The 17,220-nt window shown below is 44.1% G+C and overlaps 1 protein-coding gene across 4 annotated transcripts in view; it reads right to left on the reverse strand.

The window, feature by feature from the left end:
• Fam107b (family with sequence similarity 107 member B) overlaps nt 1-17,220 on the reverse strand; it is a 234,663-nt gene that overhangs the window by 61,811 nt on the left and 155,632 nt on the right. Inside the window, exon 1 of one of the 4 annotated variants that reach the window (XM_085835221.1) lies at nt 14,133-14,153. The exons of 1 other annotated variant lie outside the window; for it this stretch is intronic. In XM_085835221.1, coding sequence (XP_085691347.1) covers nt 14,133-14,145 — 13 coding nt within the window. In that variant the 5' untranslated portion in view covers nt 14,146-14,153. Of the gene's footprint in view, nt 1-4,514; nt 4,670-13,252; nt 13,375-14,132; nt 14,154-17,220 lie in introns of those variants that run through there. 2 more of the 4 variants (XM_021155779.3, XM_021155781.2) reach the window with 2 other exon arrangements.

Here is a 17,220-nt window from a genome sequence, read left to right on the forward strand (position 1 = left end):
CCAAGCCTGTGGTTAGCAGTAACACACACGACCCAGGTACCCTCCTTTGTCTGCCTCCCTGAACCTAGATTACAGTCATACCCTGTCCAGGGGCTCTGTACATGGGTGCTGGCAAGCCGTTCTCAGGTTCTCATGTTTGTGAAGGAAATGCTTTACCAACTGAGCCATCTCTCAGCGCCCTATCATGACAAACTTTTAAGTGCACTTTTACAAGGCCACAGAAACTGACAGGAAAGCATCAACAACTTGATGATTGGCCAAGTCTTAGGGACCATGCCTTGGAATGCCACTACCTCAGGATGGTCTTTACCTGCCGAATCATAGGAGGTCAGAATTACCAAATTCACGTTAGCCTCACATATGAGAAAAGGTCACAGGGGCTATGTGACTTACTTAGAGGTCATCAAACCGTAAGCTGTATTCTCTCCTGTTAGAGAGAAGTCTTAATAACTCATTCTTAGGAAGCTTACAGAGGCCCTGCAAATTCCCTAACTAAAGCTTTCTGTGTCTTATGACCAACAAAGGCTTAATCAACAGCAGCCCAAGGAGGGGGGCTGAGGAGGGCCTCCTTAACCCGTGCAGCATGCTCTATTGCTGCTCCATGCCTGTGCAGTGTGGAGTATTACTGTCATCAATGCCAGTGCACATGTCCTTTGTGACCTCACATAAGTCACACACACACACACACACACACACACACACACACACACGCATGCACTCACTCACACACCACTACATACGGCAGGCCAACCACAGGGCCAGCTGTACAGCTGCTCGTCCGTTGCCTGATACTCCACTTTGAGTGACATCTTTGGTAGAACTGTCCGGCTTTCCTCTGCTTTAAATACACCCCTATCCCCTCTTCCTTCCTGTATTCCAGCTGAGTTTGGGAATACTCTCAAGCCAGTATCTATTTTCCCACAAGCTCCTCTAGCTGACTCTTCATCTGTAATAGAATTTCCAGAAATGGAGGGAAACACAGCTGTAGTCTGCTGATCTCTGTGTGATACCAGGATTCATTTCTCAGACTCTCTAAGTCAGGACACCACATCACTACAATTGACTCCCTGATGGCCCTACTGACCCCTTCAGTGGGAACAATAAAGCTGCACTAGAAACTGTCCCAATATCCCAGCCAAATTCTAGATAAAACACAGCAGTCTACCTCATCAGTTAGTTCAACTAGCCCCAGCCAGCCCTGGGCAACTCATGTTCCCAGTCCCAAGTATCTGCCTTACAGGATTAGGAATGTATTCCCCATGTTTCCTTGTGGTTTCTCTCATTCTTCCTAAAGCAGCTTAAATCAAACAGTGCTAATTCCTATTCACAGCTCTGAAAGTCTCAGCTATTAAATAACGTGGGGGTCAATTTGTACAATTCTTAAAATATCATCCTCACATACTCTGCCACAAGGGCCAAGTTCATCTTGTTAACTACAACAAACTCAGTGCCTGGCCTCCCCCAGCAACCTCAGAAACAGCCCCCATTGATTTACGATGTCCAAAGATAACCCAAGTCAGTTTCCCAAATAAATGTATTCTTTCAGGGGTGAGGCGCCAATGGTTAAAAGCATCCATCCCTTTAAGTGCACTCAGTAAGTACTCACTGTGAGGAAAAGTTCAGATGTAAAAGGCCCAGCACTTCTCCACAGAAAGGAAAAGAGAAAATAAGAGATTGCTTCAAACAGGAAAAGGAAAAGATTAGACCAGGGAAGACACAAGGCTATGAGAAGTTCCCATGGGACCATGCCAAGGTTGGGCGTAGCTATAGATACATACATAGATCTTCACTCTACAGTAACTTTCCCAGTATGGAACCAGTGAGCCCCAAAGCTGGCCAGTTTCTCTCCCCAGTACTTCTAGACTCACCAAGGTATATATGGACTTCCACAAACATCTTAAAATCCATATCTCACTGAACCAAACTCCCAAGTCTGAGTTCTCAAACCACTCCTGCACAGCGTGTTCTAGAGGGAAGGGGCTTTTAGACATCAATAACCCCAACTAAGCCACAGTATTCCAGTCTGTGTCCCCCTTTCAGTGGAAGAAAAAGTTTTCTATCCCTCAGTATCACAGAAGAAACAAAACAAAAATAAAAAATGAAAAATCCTTCTTCATTTGCTTGCAGCATTTTAAACAAAACTCGGAGCAATTAGTCAATTAGTAACAGCACCTGTCTTCCTTCTGGTCAAGAGCTCGATTTCTCTGAGTGTCTCTCTAGAGTACAAGTCTTTTATCTACTTCAGGAGTGGGCTCTCCAGCAACCAGCTCTAGCCCTACATGGGACTCCTAAACTCTGACCTGAGGCCCAAGCCGCCTGTACTGCTCACACAGTACAAAGCCCTCAGAGGGGTAGGAAATGAGACTGGGCACACGGCTGTTTCCTCCTGGACCTTCCATCCCACTCGATGCTGTTAGGAAGTACATGACTAGAAAAGCAACAGAGATCACTATGGAGGGCAAAATATCCTGCCCACCACCTAGGGGACAACCCTGCAACTACTCCAAGTGTGCATGCAAATTAAGGAACCCAAAGCAGATGAAAAACTGCAAATGGGACCTGACAGCACACTGTCCCAACCTCCTCCTATGGTGTCTCCTGCTTCAGAAACGACTGCAGAATACTGCATCATCTCCTGAGCACCCTGCCTCTAAAGGGCTGTCTCAAAGGCTTCTTTCTGCTTTGCATACTAAAGAACTCAAAGACCAAAATTTTTACAAGGGGAAAATATAAGTAATGACAAAGATGTCCGCTGGCCAAGTACGTAGCTGAATGGCCTTTTAGACACTTGAAGCTCTTCACTGTAATGAAAACATATTTTACTCTCTCAACACAAACTGTCTGAGATGTGCGTGGGACACATGGAAAACACGGCTAGTCTTTCTACAGGCAGCTCTTTCCATCCTGGATTTTTCAGGACTCTCAGAACTTTTCACAGTAAAAACATTTATTTACCTTTTAAACAGTCCCGAGCTACTCCTGATATATATCTATGTCCATATATGGATATATGTGTGTATACACATATATAGATATAGATACATACACATAGGCATATATATATATATACATCATAAAGTCTTTTGTGTTATCTCCAGTGAAGTGCAAAGCACATTACTTTCCCTTCATCTTCCCGCCTCTCCCTTCTGAATAAATAGTTACTGGCAAAGCTCTGAGAAAATATATTCCAAAACAAGTTGTTGGTCTAGTCCTCTGTGAAAGCAGTAAAAGGAACATTGCAAGGTTATCATTATTAAATGTCATGCTTTAGACAAGTATAAAGGTTAGGAATTAACAATGTGTTCATTTAGTCTCTCTCTCTCTCTCTCTCTCTCACACACACACACACACACACATACACACACACACACAAACTTCCCTGCCACCAATAAAGCAAATCCACCTTCATCCTCAGGGTATGTGTGGGTGGTGGCCACATGAGTGACCTATCTTCTGGTTTTTAATTTATCACAAATATATATGATTATTAATTCAAAGTGTAAAGCCTGAAACTCCAAACACTAAGGAACCGTCCCTAGACAGGCATCTCTGACAGGATTTAGAGCAACTTTAACATGTCCAAATGCTAGTGAGGTAGCATGCCTAGAGAAAGCGTACCTGTTAGCAGGGAGGCTCAAATTCAGAAAGTCAAGCCCAGCATGCCTCCTTCTGTTCTCCTGTTGGCGCCTCCAGTATCACCCCCCCCCCCATTCTGACTAAGTAACCTCACTTAGCAGTCCTGGACAAAAATCTGAGAAGGGACTGGGATGGCTGGTGTGTGCACTTCATCCTCTCAACAGGAACTCTGTACATTTCAAAGAGAGCTGGGGACGCTTCACTTCCAGCACACATGTCAAAACTTGACTCATACACCAGATTACCTCCCAGTCATCCAGAAATGTTTCAGGAGGCAATCACTGAGCCCCCCAAAAATGTGGGGACTTCTGCGCAGACATCATCCAAACCTCCTGGCTTGACCAGACTCCAAGAGGCACAGCAGAGTCCAACACAGAAAAGTTACTTGCAGACAGGAAACAGTGTCACTACCACCTTTCAAAGCAGCACGACCCCGCCTTTGTCTGCCCGGTAGGAGCCGGCTTCGGGACGCTGACCCCGTCCTGCTGCCAGGGCAGGCAAGGCGGGCATCTGGCCCGGGGCAGCGCAGCCGCTGCAGCCTGGGTCCCAAGGTCTGGGTCTGCAGGGCCGAGGATGCAACAATGAACCAACCAAGCAGCAGCCTGGATTCCCCCCTCTCCAGGGGGCCCCTCCGCCCCGGCGCCCCTCGATCCGGGCCGCCGCCCGGGCCCTGCACCCTCGACCTCCCCAAGCAGCGCAGGGCCACCAGGCTCCCCGCTGCTCGCCTACGCTCGAGGGACCGCATACCCCAGCCCGCCCTGCAGGCCAACGACAGGGTCCCCCGGGCCGGGGTCAGACACCCGTCGCTTTCTCCCGGCGGGCGACCGCCTTGCAAGCCCCTCGTCTTTGTGTGAGAAGTAAGTGTGGGGCCAGCCTACCTCGCACAAAGGCGCGCTGCTCCCTGGCGCGCTCCGCTGCTGGCGTTGGTACCAGGCACCTTAGCCACCGAGGTGGCGAGAGGGCGGTTCCGACAGCGGTTGCAACGCCGGAGTAAGAAGCCCGTCCGGCTCGGGGCGGCTCTCGCACCCGGCGGCCTCGCGCGTCAGAATTAAGTGGCGGGGCGGGCCGGGGGCGGGGCGGGGCCGCTGAGTCATCACTAAGTCACGCCCAACTCCTAGGCCACGCCCCGAGCGGCCGACCACGCCCCCCGAGCTTTAAGCCTTGCTTTGCCCTGGTGGACTCAGATGAGAGCTCTGGATCCTTGGTCATGTGGCAGGGGCCTCTGTTATGCGGGTTTACTTTCCTTTGCTTGGGGACCCAGAAAAGGACCAGGAAGGTGGAAGGAAAAGTTGTCACCTGTCTAATGGAAGGTGTCAGCTGCAAGTTCACTGGGCCCACAATTTAAAATTCATTATGCATCTGCTTGTGCGTTTATCTCTCATCTTTCTGTCTCTCCTTGGTATATGTGTTTCTCTCTGTTCCTCTCATGCTCTGTCTCTCTGTTTGTCCTTCTCTTGCTCTCTCTGTTTCTCTTTCTGTTTGTCCTTCCTGTCTCTCTGTGTCTTATATCTTTCTGTATGTATCTGTAGCTCTCTTACTGTGTGTCTATGTCTCTATGTTACTGTGTATCTCTTATTGTCCCTCTGTGTTCTCTCTCCTTTTTGTTCTCCCCCACCCCTTTCTCTTCAGTCTGTTGAAACCCTGCCAAATATTTTTTGGAAAAAATCAAAAAAGGAGTTTGTTATAATTACGTAAAGTCAGTCAACTGAAGGCTCAGAACCCACTGACCTGGGTTCTGCCCTGGGTTTTCCTCTCCACCCTCATCAAAGGGCAGATGGAGAATTTAGATCAAGGAAGGACTGATCTGATCTTTAAAAAAAAAAAAATCTAATTTCATTCTCTAGCTCTCCTGAATTGTTTCCCTGCCCTACCCAAAATTCCAAGGGTGCCATTTACATGAATCACGAGTTCAAAAACAGGCCCTGTCTCAGGGTGAGAACAAGGCCAGCAGGTTGATGGATTCCATACCAAAGCCTTTTCATTTCCTTGGCAGCAGATGACTAAGGATTTATTTATTAGGAAACTTTTCTGACTCAAAGAGCTTAGGTCATATTTGCAGAGGGGGAAAAATGCTGTCAGTGGATTTCAATGAGCAAATTACCTATTCCAAATGTTTCTGTCTTACGGAGTGCCCTTAGCTAGCTCCTGGGCATCCTCCCAATCCAGGAGCAATAGACGCACTCACCCCAGGATTTACATTACTTCACATTAGTCTAAAATACAGCACGTAATAGTGATAACTTTGCAATATTCCTTTGCCGCTTTCTCATAGAGGTAAGCCAACAATAATTTCCTCAGAGCCTTCCCAGTCCCAGGGGCTCTCTGCTGGGCTTGACTGCAGTCTTCTGCCATTCACCCCAATGCATGGAGTTTCCTCTCTCCCTGATGGCTCCCTAGTCTCCAAGCAGAGGGATCCTGCCTAGACTCCTCCCCCTACCTACCCACACTGAACTCCTACGTTCTGAATAGGATGAGCAGCTATCCCCTCCCCATCTCCTGTAGTGCCTGCCACACTTGCCTCTGGGCTCTGTGGCCACAGTATGGTGATGGTGTTCTAACTGGTCCTAGCCACCATGTGTCAGGGTCCCAACTGCTTTCTGGGTGAACTTTCCAATCAAAACTGATGAGCCGCCACTGTTGCAGGAGCAGGTGCTGCTGCTGCTACAATATCTATTGTTTTAGCTATTTTTCCTGCCATTTTGACAAAACACCTGATAGAAACAGGGGAAGGAGGGTTTACTTGTGTCCTTCCCGGTGGCTGGTGTATCCAATGGTGACTTTACAAATGAGTGTCCAGGAGCAGACAAGAGTGAGAGTAGAATAAACTGCCAGTTATCATCTTCAAAAGCCCACTGCTAGCAATCTACACCCTGAAAATACCTTAGCCCCCAAAGCACCACCCCTGGCTGTAGAACACACACTGAAAGCATGAACCTCTTAGGAGCATTATAGATCCAATGTCTAATGTGTAACAGGTTCCCAATTCCTGCAACACGGTGAAGTTCAAGCTGCTTAGTGCAGTCCTCCAAAGGAAAGTACCCTTCCCTGAAACCACCTTGACCATGGTCCCATGCTCTTCCTCTACCCCTAAGCACCTGGGGCTCTGCTCAGCCACTGTGCTGCTGCTCTGTGACCATTGACAGTGGGATTCTGCCTCGGCCTGGAATACTTCTAACCACTCCCAGCATCCAAAAGCCTCGCTGAGTCTAAGGCTCCTCTGAAAAGCCTTCCCTGACCTGCTCTAACTGAATGGGTTCATTCTTCACATCTGTACTGAGCACAGCATTGTTAATGTGCACTCCCTGAGAGCATTTTGCACCTGACATATAAACTTATCTATACATCCTTGGGCTTAATTTAGCATGTGCCATATAAGAAGTGCTAGGGCCTAGATTGTATACTCTCCTTGGTATACAAATTGAAATCCTGACTACCCCTATCCCAATAGAGCAGTTTGCCAATAGTCCCTAGACAGAGGTAATTTCAGTAAATGGGATCATAAGTTTATTATTAGTGACTCACTCTGTTGCTGAAGCAGGATACCTGGAAGGAGCAATTTCAGGAAGAATGTATTCATTTTTGACACATAGTTCAAGGGGACATAAATACCACTATAGGAAAGGCACGTAACAGGGGTGTGAGGTGGCTGTTCACACTGTGCCAACCATCCAGAAGCAGAGAGAGATGAACGCTGGTACTCAGCTCTTCCTCCCTTTAATGTGGTCCCAGACCACAGCCTACGGAACAGCATCAGCCACATTTCAGGTGGGGCTTCTCGCTCAATTAACCTAACCTTTATAACATCCTCACAGATGTACCTCAAGGCTTGTCTCTGGTGACTCTAGACCCTGTCAAGCTTACAGCCACTATTAACCATCAAGACAATCTTATAGGAAGGAAAGTGACAAGCTCCCTTCTCCTCCCAATCTCTCTCTCTCTCTCTCTCTCTCTCTCTCTCTCTCTCTCTCTCTCTCTCACACACACACACACACACACACACACACACACACACACGGATACACGGACAAACGACACACAGACACAAGGACACACAGACACAAGGACACAAAGAGAAGGCAGCCATCCAGAAACCAGAGGCCTTACCAGAAAACGATCTTTCTGGCTTCTTGACTCTTACATTCCAGCCCCCACAACTGCATCAAAATAAAGTAAAGGGCCTTATATTCATATACCTCTCAGTCTGTGGTATTCTTGTGTGGCTGCCTGATCAAATGACATAAGAAGCATTCTTTGGACTCTCACTTTGGTAAGACACTATCCTACCAGTGCACCTGACTTGTCCCTCCAAAACAAACTGGACCAACTTCCATGATGCCAAGCCATTGGGTAGACTGCCTGAACATGATAAGTGAACATATGGTCTTTCCCTTCCCTGCCCTCTCAGAGAAATGGAAACATATGGTTTGTTTGGCCATCTGAGATAAAAATGCCTTCAAAGCCTACCCTGTGGTATTGGGTACACATTTTCTTTAACCCCAAAACAAATAAGAATGAGAGAAAATATTTACTTTGATTTCTTTTTTAAATTCAATTGACAGCAGACAACAGCCTTGTATGAAATCCACTTTAGGAATCTAAATGCCTCACAACCCTGGAGGAACCACAGGGTTCTGATCCAGGTAAGCTCAAGTAAACTAATTTAATTTGGTTATCCCTAGAGCCATTGTGGGCAGACCATGGAAATAGGGCTTTAAAGTTAGAATCATTTATGTTCACAGCTTCATAACATCCATCACAGTGCCGGCACCACAGTTAGTGGTGATCAGTGCTTGTTGCCCAGGTGAACCTGGAACTTCTGAGAACAGCTGGACATCCTAGAGTACCCACTCCATGGGGGGCCTTGGTAGACTGGCTATCACCAGATGAAGCACAAAAGGAAAACTCCTTTACAGGATGTTCTGAGTCACCTAACCCACCTTGATGACAGATCCTATCATCTCCCATTACTGGAAAACGTATGGAGTCACCTGCAACTTAGCACTCATCCATAAGGTCACTTGTGAACGTGGCATTAGTCTTGTGCACTCACTGTGATATGAGGGAGGAACCTCAAATTGATTCCCAAAGAAAACTAAAGAAAGATAAAAATAAGCATTTGGGCATGTGGGGGCATAAAGTAAAGCAAAATCAATTTGGATTAAGACATACTGGGTTTTGTCCGTTTTTTTTTTGTTTTTGTTTTTGTTTTTGTCATTTTCATTATGCATCATCTTAAAGCCCATACTTTGTATCCTAACCATCATGTGAGGGGGCTCTGAAGAAACAAGCATAATTGTGCCCTAAAAGAAGTTAACCCTTGCATATGTAGAAATCTTTACTATGTCTCATGTGAGTCAATAATTCACTCAAAAAAAAAAAAAAACCAAATACAGTTTTCATTTTGAAATCCTATGTGGAAGCCATGACTTTTACCCATATCATATTTTCTAATGTCTACATTCATTACTTAATGCATTATACCAATTATGTCAAACCTTGGGTCTTAACATAAAGATGAGTAATTTGCTCACAGTGCTGTGACAACATAGACACGGCTCAGCTGTGATGTCTCCATCCTGTTCCGTGTAGCCTCTGTTTGGCTCTGTCATTGGAGGGCAGCCAGGGATTGGCTTGCCCTGAGTAGCCTTGAAGGCCAGAAGCTGACTAACACTGTCAGCTTGGTCACTAACCCTGTTTACTAGGTCCTCAGCATGGTCATCTAACTCATCACTAGTGGCAGAGTCTTTCTTCCCATACTACTTTGGAATATACATTGCAATCCCAAGCTCTTCTCTAGCTATAGATGCCTTTGTGTAGTAATCAGATGGAGGCAATTCCTCAACTGAGGACCAATCTTCCCAAATGACTCTAGTTTATGTCAACTTGACAAAAACTAATCAACAGGACAATGGAGGGGAATAGTCTCCAGAGATGTATTCTAATTAATAAATAGCCCAAAATCATTGTATATTAAACCCACAAGATAGGTTTGGTAGGTCTGATAATTTATTGTTGGCCTTATGTCCTAAACTGATAGACCAACAAAAATATTAAATTTCTATATATTTGTCTCTTCTTTAATAACAGTGAGAAAGGAGCTAAAGAAGAAAGGCTTTAGAGAAGACATAAGATTGATTAGGTTGTAAGCCAGTAGGTATCTAAAGTTCATTCTATGGCATATTAAATACCAAAATTGTGGGGCTGGAGAGATGGCTCCGTGGTTAAGAATGTCAACTGCTCTTCTGAAGGTCCTGAGTTCAAATCCCAGCAACCACATGGTGGCTAACAACCATCCGTAATGAGATCTGACATCCTCTTCTGGTGCATCTGAAGACAGCTACAGTGTACTTAGATATAATAATAATTTTTTTTAAAAAAATACCAAAATTTTAAAGCAAAGTACTGGAGACTAAGTGGTTTAGAATACCACTCATATATCCCTCAGCTCAGATCCACCCTAACTAGTTTCTCTGAAGAAAAAAAATCACAAAGAAAATTCAAGATATTGACAGGGTTTATGGTCACTCTCCCACACCCACCCTGTCATGGAGCCTAAGGTCTTCTTCTAAGCTCATTTGGATCGACGGCAGAATTTTCTGCCTGTGCTTGCAGCACTAAAGTTCGTGGGGGTTTTGCCGGTTGTCAATCAGAGCCATTCAAAGCTCCTCGGATCTTCCCACCTGCTTCAGTGCATGGCCCTTTCCACCAGTAAGCTAGTAGTGACTTGCCAAATTCTGCAGCATTTCTAATCAATGACTTCCATTTTAGCCTCTAGTGAAAGGCCAGATCATCTCCGTGTCTTACAACCAATCAATATGAGGCCTTCCCTGAAACTTCAAAATTCCATCACAAGATGAAATGGTTTGAAAATGATTTGAGCTGTATCTTCCCAAAAAGCTAATGTGTTGGAAGTGTGGCAGTGGGAGGCTGAGGACCACTAAGAGATGGAGCCTCATGGGAGGTCAGTAAGTCATTGGGAGCCTGCCTTCAGAAGAGATTCTGTGAGGCCAGCCTCTCTGACTTCCTGTTTCAAGATGTGATCTCTTCCTCCCACACATAGCCCAGGTTTTGATGACGTTTAGTTAGCATCAGCTCTGACAGAAATCAAACTGAGCCCAATTGATCCTGCACTTTTAGCTGATAAACCCCTGAAGTAAATAAAACTTGTTTGTTTGTTTGTTTGTTTGTTTTCATAAAATTATCCTGTTTTAGATATTCCATTATGGTAATGCAAAACTGACTAATACACAACAGGGCATAGTTTATGGTAGAAGAAATTGAGAAAGATATGGGTGCTCTATAGGTCAGCAATTTTTGAGTATACTTTAGAATTCCATCCATACAATTATGCACGTGGGTAGACGGGTACAGAGGCAGAAAGACAGTCTCTATAGAATTTCTATAACTTGGATCAGCAAGTTAGGTCGGTTGATAAAGGTGTTTAATGCCAAGCCCAACAACCTGAGTTTGATCCTTAGAACCCAAATGGTGGAAAGGAAGAAAGAAGCGCCTCCTACATGTCGCCCTTTGACCGCCACAGGCACCGAAAAATAAATGACATCACGTGTTCTGCTTTAAGTAAAGACCTCAAGGTCAAGTAGAAGAAAGGAGCCCTGGGGATGTATCCTGCAAAGAGTTCAGCAGTTACTCAGGTAGACCAGAAATCCAAGGACTCAGAATGCTTGTGATGGTGATAATTGGTTAGATATATTTCTATTCAGTCACCCAGATTCCACAGTTGGGCATGTAGTAGTGTTCACTGAGCCCTGGTGACCCCAATACAGAAAAATGGGAAAAGAAAAACAAAGTTAAGAATATGTCACCCTAATTTTATCGCTTAAATAGCAGAGTGACGTGAATACAGTATGTTCTGCTTATTTTGATTGCCTGTTTGACACAGTTATTATATAACCGTAACCCAATAGTCTATCACCCTGGGACTTCATTTATAGAACTCACTTGTGGAATATTTTGGGAAACGTTCTGTGGCTTGTTATGCAAAGACAGTGGACCCATGCCTTCTAAAGGGGGGGATTTTCTAGGTTAGATTAATTGAGGTGGGAGGATCCATTCTAGATGTGGGTGAGGAAGAAGAAGTAAACCAGCCGAACAGTGACACTGATTGCTCTCTGATTCCTGACTGTGGATGCACGAGCTGCCCCAAGCTCCTGCTGCGTGCTTTCCTCATCATCATGGGTGGTTTGATCCGACTGTGAGGCAACATAAGCCCTTCCTTATTTGAATTGCTTTTGTTGGATACTTTGTCACAACAAGAAAACAAGTAACTAATTCAGAAGGGATGAAATGGCATATATGAGTTGGCTTATATCCTATACACCAAATGAGCACTTCTGAGCAAAGGAATAGAAATATTCCATTAAATATGCTAGTAGTATATTAACAAAATATGCTAATGGTTAATGATAACAAAAATAAATATTCTCCCAGTAGAACTCACCCACTACAGAGCACTTCACAAACTTCCTGCCTGAGCTACAGCCCATAAACTGAAAATGTCATGGTTTTTAGAGAGCTGAAGAACTAATTTCAAAAAATTTACTCTACGTATTTCTTAAAGCATTTTATTTCCTTCTTAGAAGACATATGTTCTATACTGTTTGGAGTTTTAAAAGCAAGGGTCTCTGTAAAATCCTGGTTCTGATTTGTAGCTATCACAAAGAATCAAGAGAAACAGCTGTTAGCCATATAAACAATTGCCAAACGGTGCCAAGATCTGAGTTTCACATCTTTTTTCTTTACATGAATCTAAAACCAGAAAAGGAGGATTTCCTGAGGTCTTCCTGTGTGTTTAAAATGAATCATCTATTTAAGAAAGAGAGAGAGAGAGAGAGAGAGAGAGAGAGAGAGAGAGAAAGGAGGAAGGAAGGAAGGAAGGAAGGAAGAGAGACAGAGAGAGAACGAAAAAAAGAAAGAAAAAGAAAGAAAGAAAGAAAGAAAGAAAGAAAGAAAGAAAGAAAGAAAGAAAGAAAGAAAGAAAGAAAGAAAGAAAGAAAGAAAGGGAAGGAAGAAAGAAAGAAAGGGAAGGAAGAAAGGAAGAAAGGTGGGGGCGGTGCTCAACTGCTTATCCTGTAAAAACATTAAGAGAGCTAACAATAGAGATTAACAGATGATTGAGCTGTTTCTCCATCTGAACAGTGACGTTCATCCCTCTGTAATTCTTGTTTCACAGGACTAGCTCAGAGGACATTCATACCACAGTCTACTGAGGAGTTTCTATGATCTGTTCCAGTTTGTTTTTTCTTCCTCTTGACATTTGTTGTAAAAAACATTTCCATCAGCAGGAATATCCCTCAGAATGTCTGGATAGGTAATAACTAGTTCATTGCCATCTTTATTCATCTACCTTGGGTTTGTATAATCAAGCAAGTCCATGGAGTGAGGAAATGGATGTTAGACCAGGACTAGGGAGCTGAGTTCAGGCAGGAGCTATGGGCCCAGCCATTAGGAGTGCTTGCTCACTTAGTTCCCAGCACTCACACGGCTGCCTGTAACTCCAGCTCCAGGGGATCGAACTCCCTCTCCTAGTTTCCAACAGTACCTACACACACAAGGTTCACACACATACACGTGAATATAAATAAATAAACAAACCTACAGAGATTTGTTTTTTCTGGTTTCAGCTCTGCCACCAGGTGACTGGCATTTAACTCGCTGTGACCTTCATTCTCCTCTGGACCCAATAAGTGACTCTTCATATGAACAAAACGTTCCACAGTAGTAGTGTTGCCAACAGACTTGGTTGGGGAGCAAAGCTGTTTGATCTACTTGAAGTTTACTAGCAAAGTCCAAACTTCAGAGAATGTGAAATCTTGCCAGAGAAGGTTTTCTTATTAACTCTGCTTAGAGAAGCATGTCTCCCACATTTAAACTGCTAGTGATTACTGGATTTTTAAAGTCCTTTCCCACTGATAACATTCTTCTGTTTGCTCTAACCAACTATAATATGAAACAGAGCTCTAGCTAATGTCTGCATTCACTGGATCGTGCTTGGAGGAACACAAATTAGAAGGAACGATAAGGGCCAGAGTCTAATCCAGGGTCACTCATGCAGGTTCATCCCAGACATTTGCCATCAGTGCTCAGGACATGCTGCCTTGTCCTCAGCTTGCAGCCTGTCCCAGGACCTCCCTCTTCTAAACAAACAGCTGAAAGTCATTGCAGGCCACAGGGATGCACACACCTGCTTTACTCAGCTCGAGTTTCCTCACAACTGGAGAAGCCATTTGTTATCAACACCATTCATATACAAGTTCATGTAAGGAAGAAACAGTAAGCTATTATAGGCAGTGTCTCTTTCTGTAAGAGATCTAGAGACTTGATAAATTTCTGTCCAAAATAATGAGAGACAGAGAAGCAGAGACAAAAAAATCCACATCAAGGGAACAAGCTTTTAAAAAGAAACAGAAATGAAAAGGAAGGAAACAGCTACAGATACTCAAAGGCAGAAAAAAGAACACAGAAAAACTACGACTCACTTGGTCTTGACATGAAGGAGAGAAATAGAACTCGGCTGCACATGCCCAGGGTGAAACAGGAAACCTGGAGACTTCTATAAACTTTCAATAAATGAGTCAGCAATTAGAGTTCACTCACAGAACCAGAAGAATGTAGAGCTGTGAAAAACAACTTCTGCTGTTGTGGTTGGTGTTTGGTTTGATTGTCCGGTTGCTTGGTTGTTGTTGGTTGGTTGGTTGTTGTTGTTGTTGTTGTTGTTGAGACAGGGTTTCTCTTCATAGCCCTGGCTGTCCTGGAACTTGTTCAATAGACCAGGCTGGCCTGCAACTCACAAAGATCTGCCTGCCTCTGCCTCCCAAGTGCTGGGATCAAACTTGTATGTCACTAAGATTTATTTATTCTCAACTTATTAGGAGATTCTTTAAGAGATGGCTTACCACTGGGACTTCCCTTCTTGCCCTAGAACCCATTTATTAGGTATACCCCAGATAGTCTCTTTGCCACACAAACTTCAAGACAAAACTTTCCTATCACAGCCCAGCATCTACTTAGGCAACCATGCCAAGCTCTGTTTTCCCTACACAGGACTCATTGTTGCTCTCTCTCTCACTATGAAAGTGCCTGGGAGACAGTGTACCCCTCATGGAGTGAATATCCACTCCACCTGCTTTCCTTCCGGCCACTTCTGGAATATGTACAGTATATCATACACAATTCCTCAAGCCATCCTGCAAGGCAGCCACATGAGCTAGGTTACTAAGGAAGCACTGCTTCTTCAGTTACTCTGAGCCAGACCACTGGCTTTTCTTCCATTAAAATCAAAGTACTATGTGAGGCTCAGTGGGTAAAAGCCCTTGCTATTCTAGTCTGACAACACGAGTTTCATCTCCAGAACCCAGCTATAAATTGTACACACTAGTGCATATCTGTAATCTCGGAACTCCTGCAGAGGGAGGGGCCACGTGACAGGAGAACTGGCTGGAGACAAATGGTTAGCTAGACTGGATGGAGTATCTGCACAGCAGCAAAGAGACCCAGCCTTAAAACACGGAAAGCAAAAACCAACTCCAAAAATCTTGTCCTCTGACCTCATGCAAACAGACACACACAAAGTTACACACACACACACACACACACACGCACACGCACACGATCAATCAACAGTTAATGTTTAATGATTTCAAAGTTCCTTATTTAAGAAAGGACTCTTCTGCCAGAGAAGGACTCAGTGCTAGACAGCCTGACTTGTATATTTGAGTCTCCAGGATTGATGCGCAGCACTACCCAAAACAGATGAAGTTGGTTTCTTCTTTAACCGTGGTCCTAAAAGGCGATGTTAATGGTTCCATACTGTCCTTTTAAGTGACTCTGTGTGGAAAGGACTAAGCTGGATTTGGGGAGAGAAGTATGTCAATTTGAAAGTGTAGTGATAAGCCTGTCAAAGCAGCTAGGCAAGTAAAGGCACTTGTCCCATAATTTGGCCACCTGAGTCCCATCCACTTAACCCACAGAGAGGTGGAAGGAGAGAACTGAGTCTGTCAAGTCGTCCTCTGCTCTTCACATGTGTCCTGTGGCATGTATTCCCTCCCACACAAATCATGCAGACACATACATACACAATAACAGCAACACAGAAAAAGGTCCAGTGTCTGCCCTCGTGAAGCTAATAAATGTAGTATACATCTTATCACTTGTTTCTTTGTTTGAAGCAGGGTTTCTCTATGTAATAGCCCTGGTTGTCCAGGACTCACTTTATAGACCAGGCTAGCCTTTAACCGACAGAGAGCCACCTGCCTCTGCATCCTGAGTGCTGGGATTAAAGGTATGTGTCACTACACCTTACTCCCATACTGTAATTTTTTATTACTTTTATTTTTTAACAGTCCAGTCGTTGTTCCCCCTCCCATTCCTATAGTCCTCGCCACTGTCACCAAGAGAATGTCCTCTCCCCTCTCCCAACTCCCTGGGGCCTCAAGTCTCTTGAGAGTTAGGTGACAGTTAGGTGCATCTTTTCCCACTGAGGCCAGACCAGGCACTCCTCAGCTGTACCTGTGTCGAGGCCTCAGGCTAGCTCATATATGCTGCCTGGCTGGTGGCTCAGTTATACTCATGATTTTTTTGTTTTTTTTTTTTTGTTTTTTTTCCTTTTATTATTATTTTTATTCACTTTACATCCACTCACTGCCCCTCCCAGTCACACCTCCCACATCCTTCCGATATCCCCCCTCCCTTTCTGCTCTGAGTGGGTGGAGCTCCCCTGAGTATCCCCCCACCCTGGCACATCAAGTCCAAAGACTATACTCATGATTTTTGCCTTACTTAGCTTGCAAATTTTGAAAGTAGATGAGATTAATGTTTAAGTTTTCTCAACAATTAGAAATACATATTAGAAGCTAGACATATATTTATTGAATAGTCCTAACACACCATAGATGGATATAGCAAACTTAGTTAGTGATCAAGGCTGGATCAATGTGTGTGTTTAGGAGGTAGAAAGCCCTGGGTTCAGACCTTGGCACCAAAAATTAAACAAAAAAGTCAATATGATTGAAAAATGTAAGGTATCACTGGGGCCTGGGGAGATGCCTTAGTGGTAAAGAGCGCATACTGCTTTGCAGAAGAACCAAGCTCAGTTCCCAGCACCCATGTCAGATGGCACACAACCATCTGTAGCTCCAGGAACATGTGGTACCTCTGACCTCTGTGGGAACTTATACTCACATGAATGTAGACACACAGAGACATATAAAATATACATAATTTTAAAATAAAAACAATTTTTAAAAAAAATGTAAAATTATAAGTTGAATAGGGTATCTCACACCTGTAATCCCAGCACTTGGAAGGTAGAGGAAGACCAAGAGTTCAAGGTCATCCTTGCATTTATAGCAATTCAAGGCCAGCTTAGACCAAGAAAAAAATAGATATCACTATAGTATAAAACTTAACGTAGTAGTTTATTCTTTCAAACTTTTGTAGTAATATACAATAGAGTCTAATATAAGCTATTTTCCTGCTGCATTGAATAAGAGTACTGAAAATGTAGTTTACTTTATTTCGCTTCTTAAATGTTATTTACTTTTATACTTTCTTAGAATTTTCAAAACA

This window comes from Mus caroli, unplaced genomic scaffold, assembly GCF_978045245.1.
Source record: "Mus caroli unplaced genomic scaffold, Mus_caroli_1 scaffold_2, whole genome shotgun sequence".
Lineage (NCBI taxonomy): Eukaryota > Metazoa > Chordata > Mammalia > Rodentia > Muridae > Mus > Mus caroli.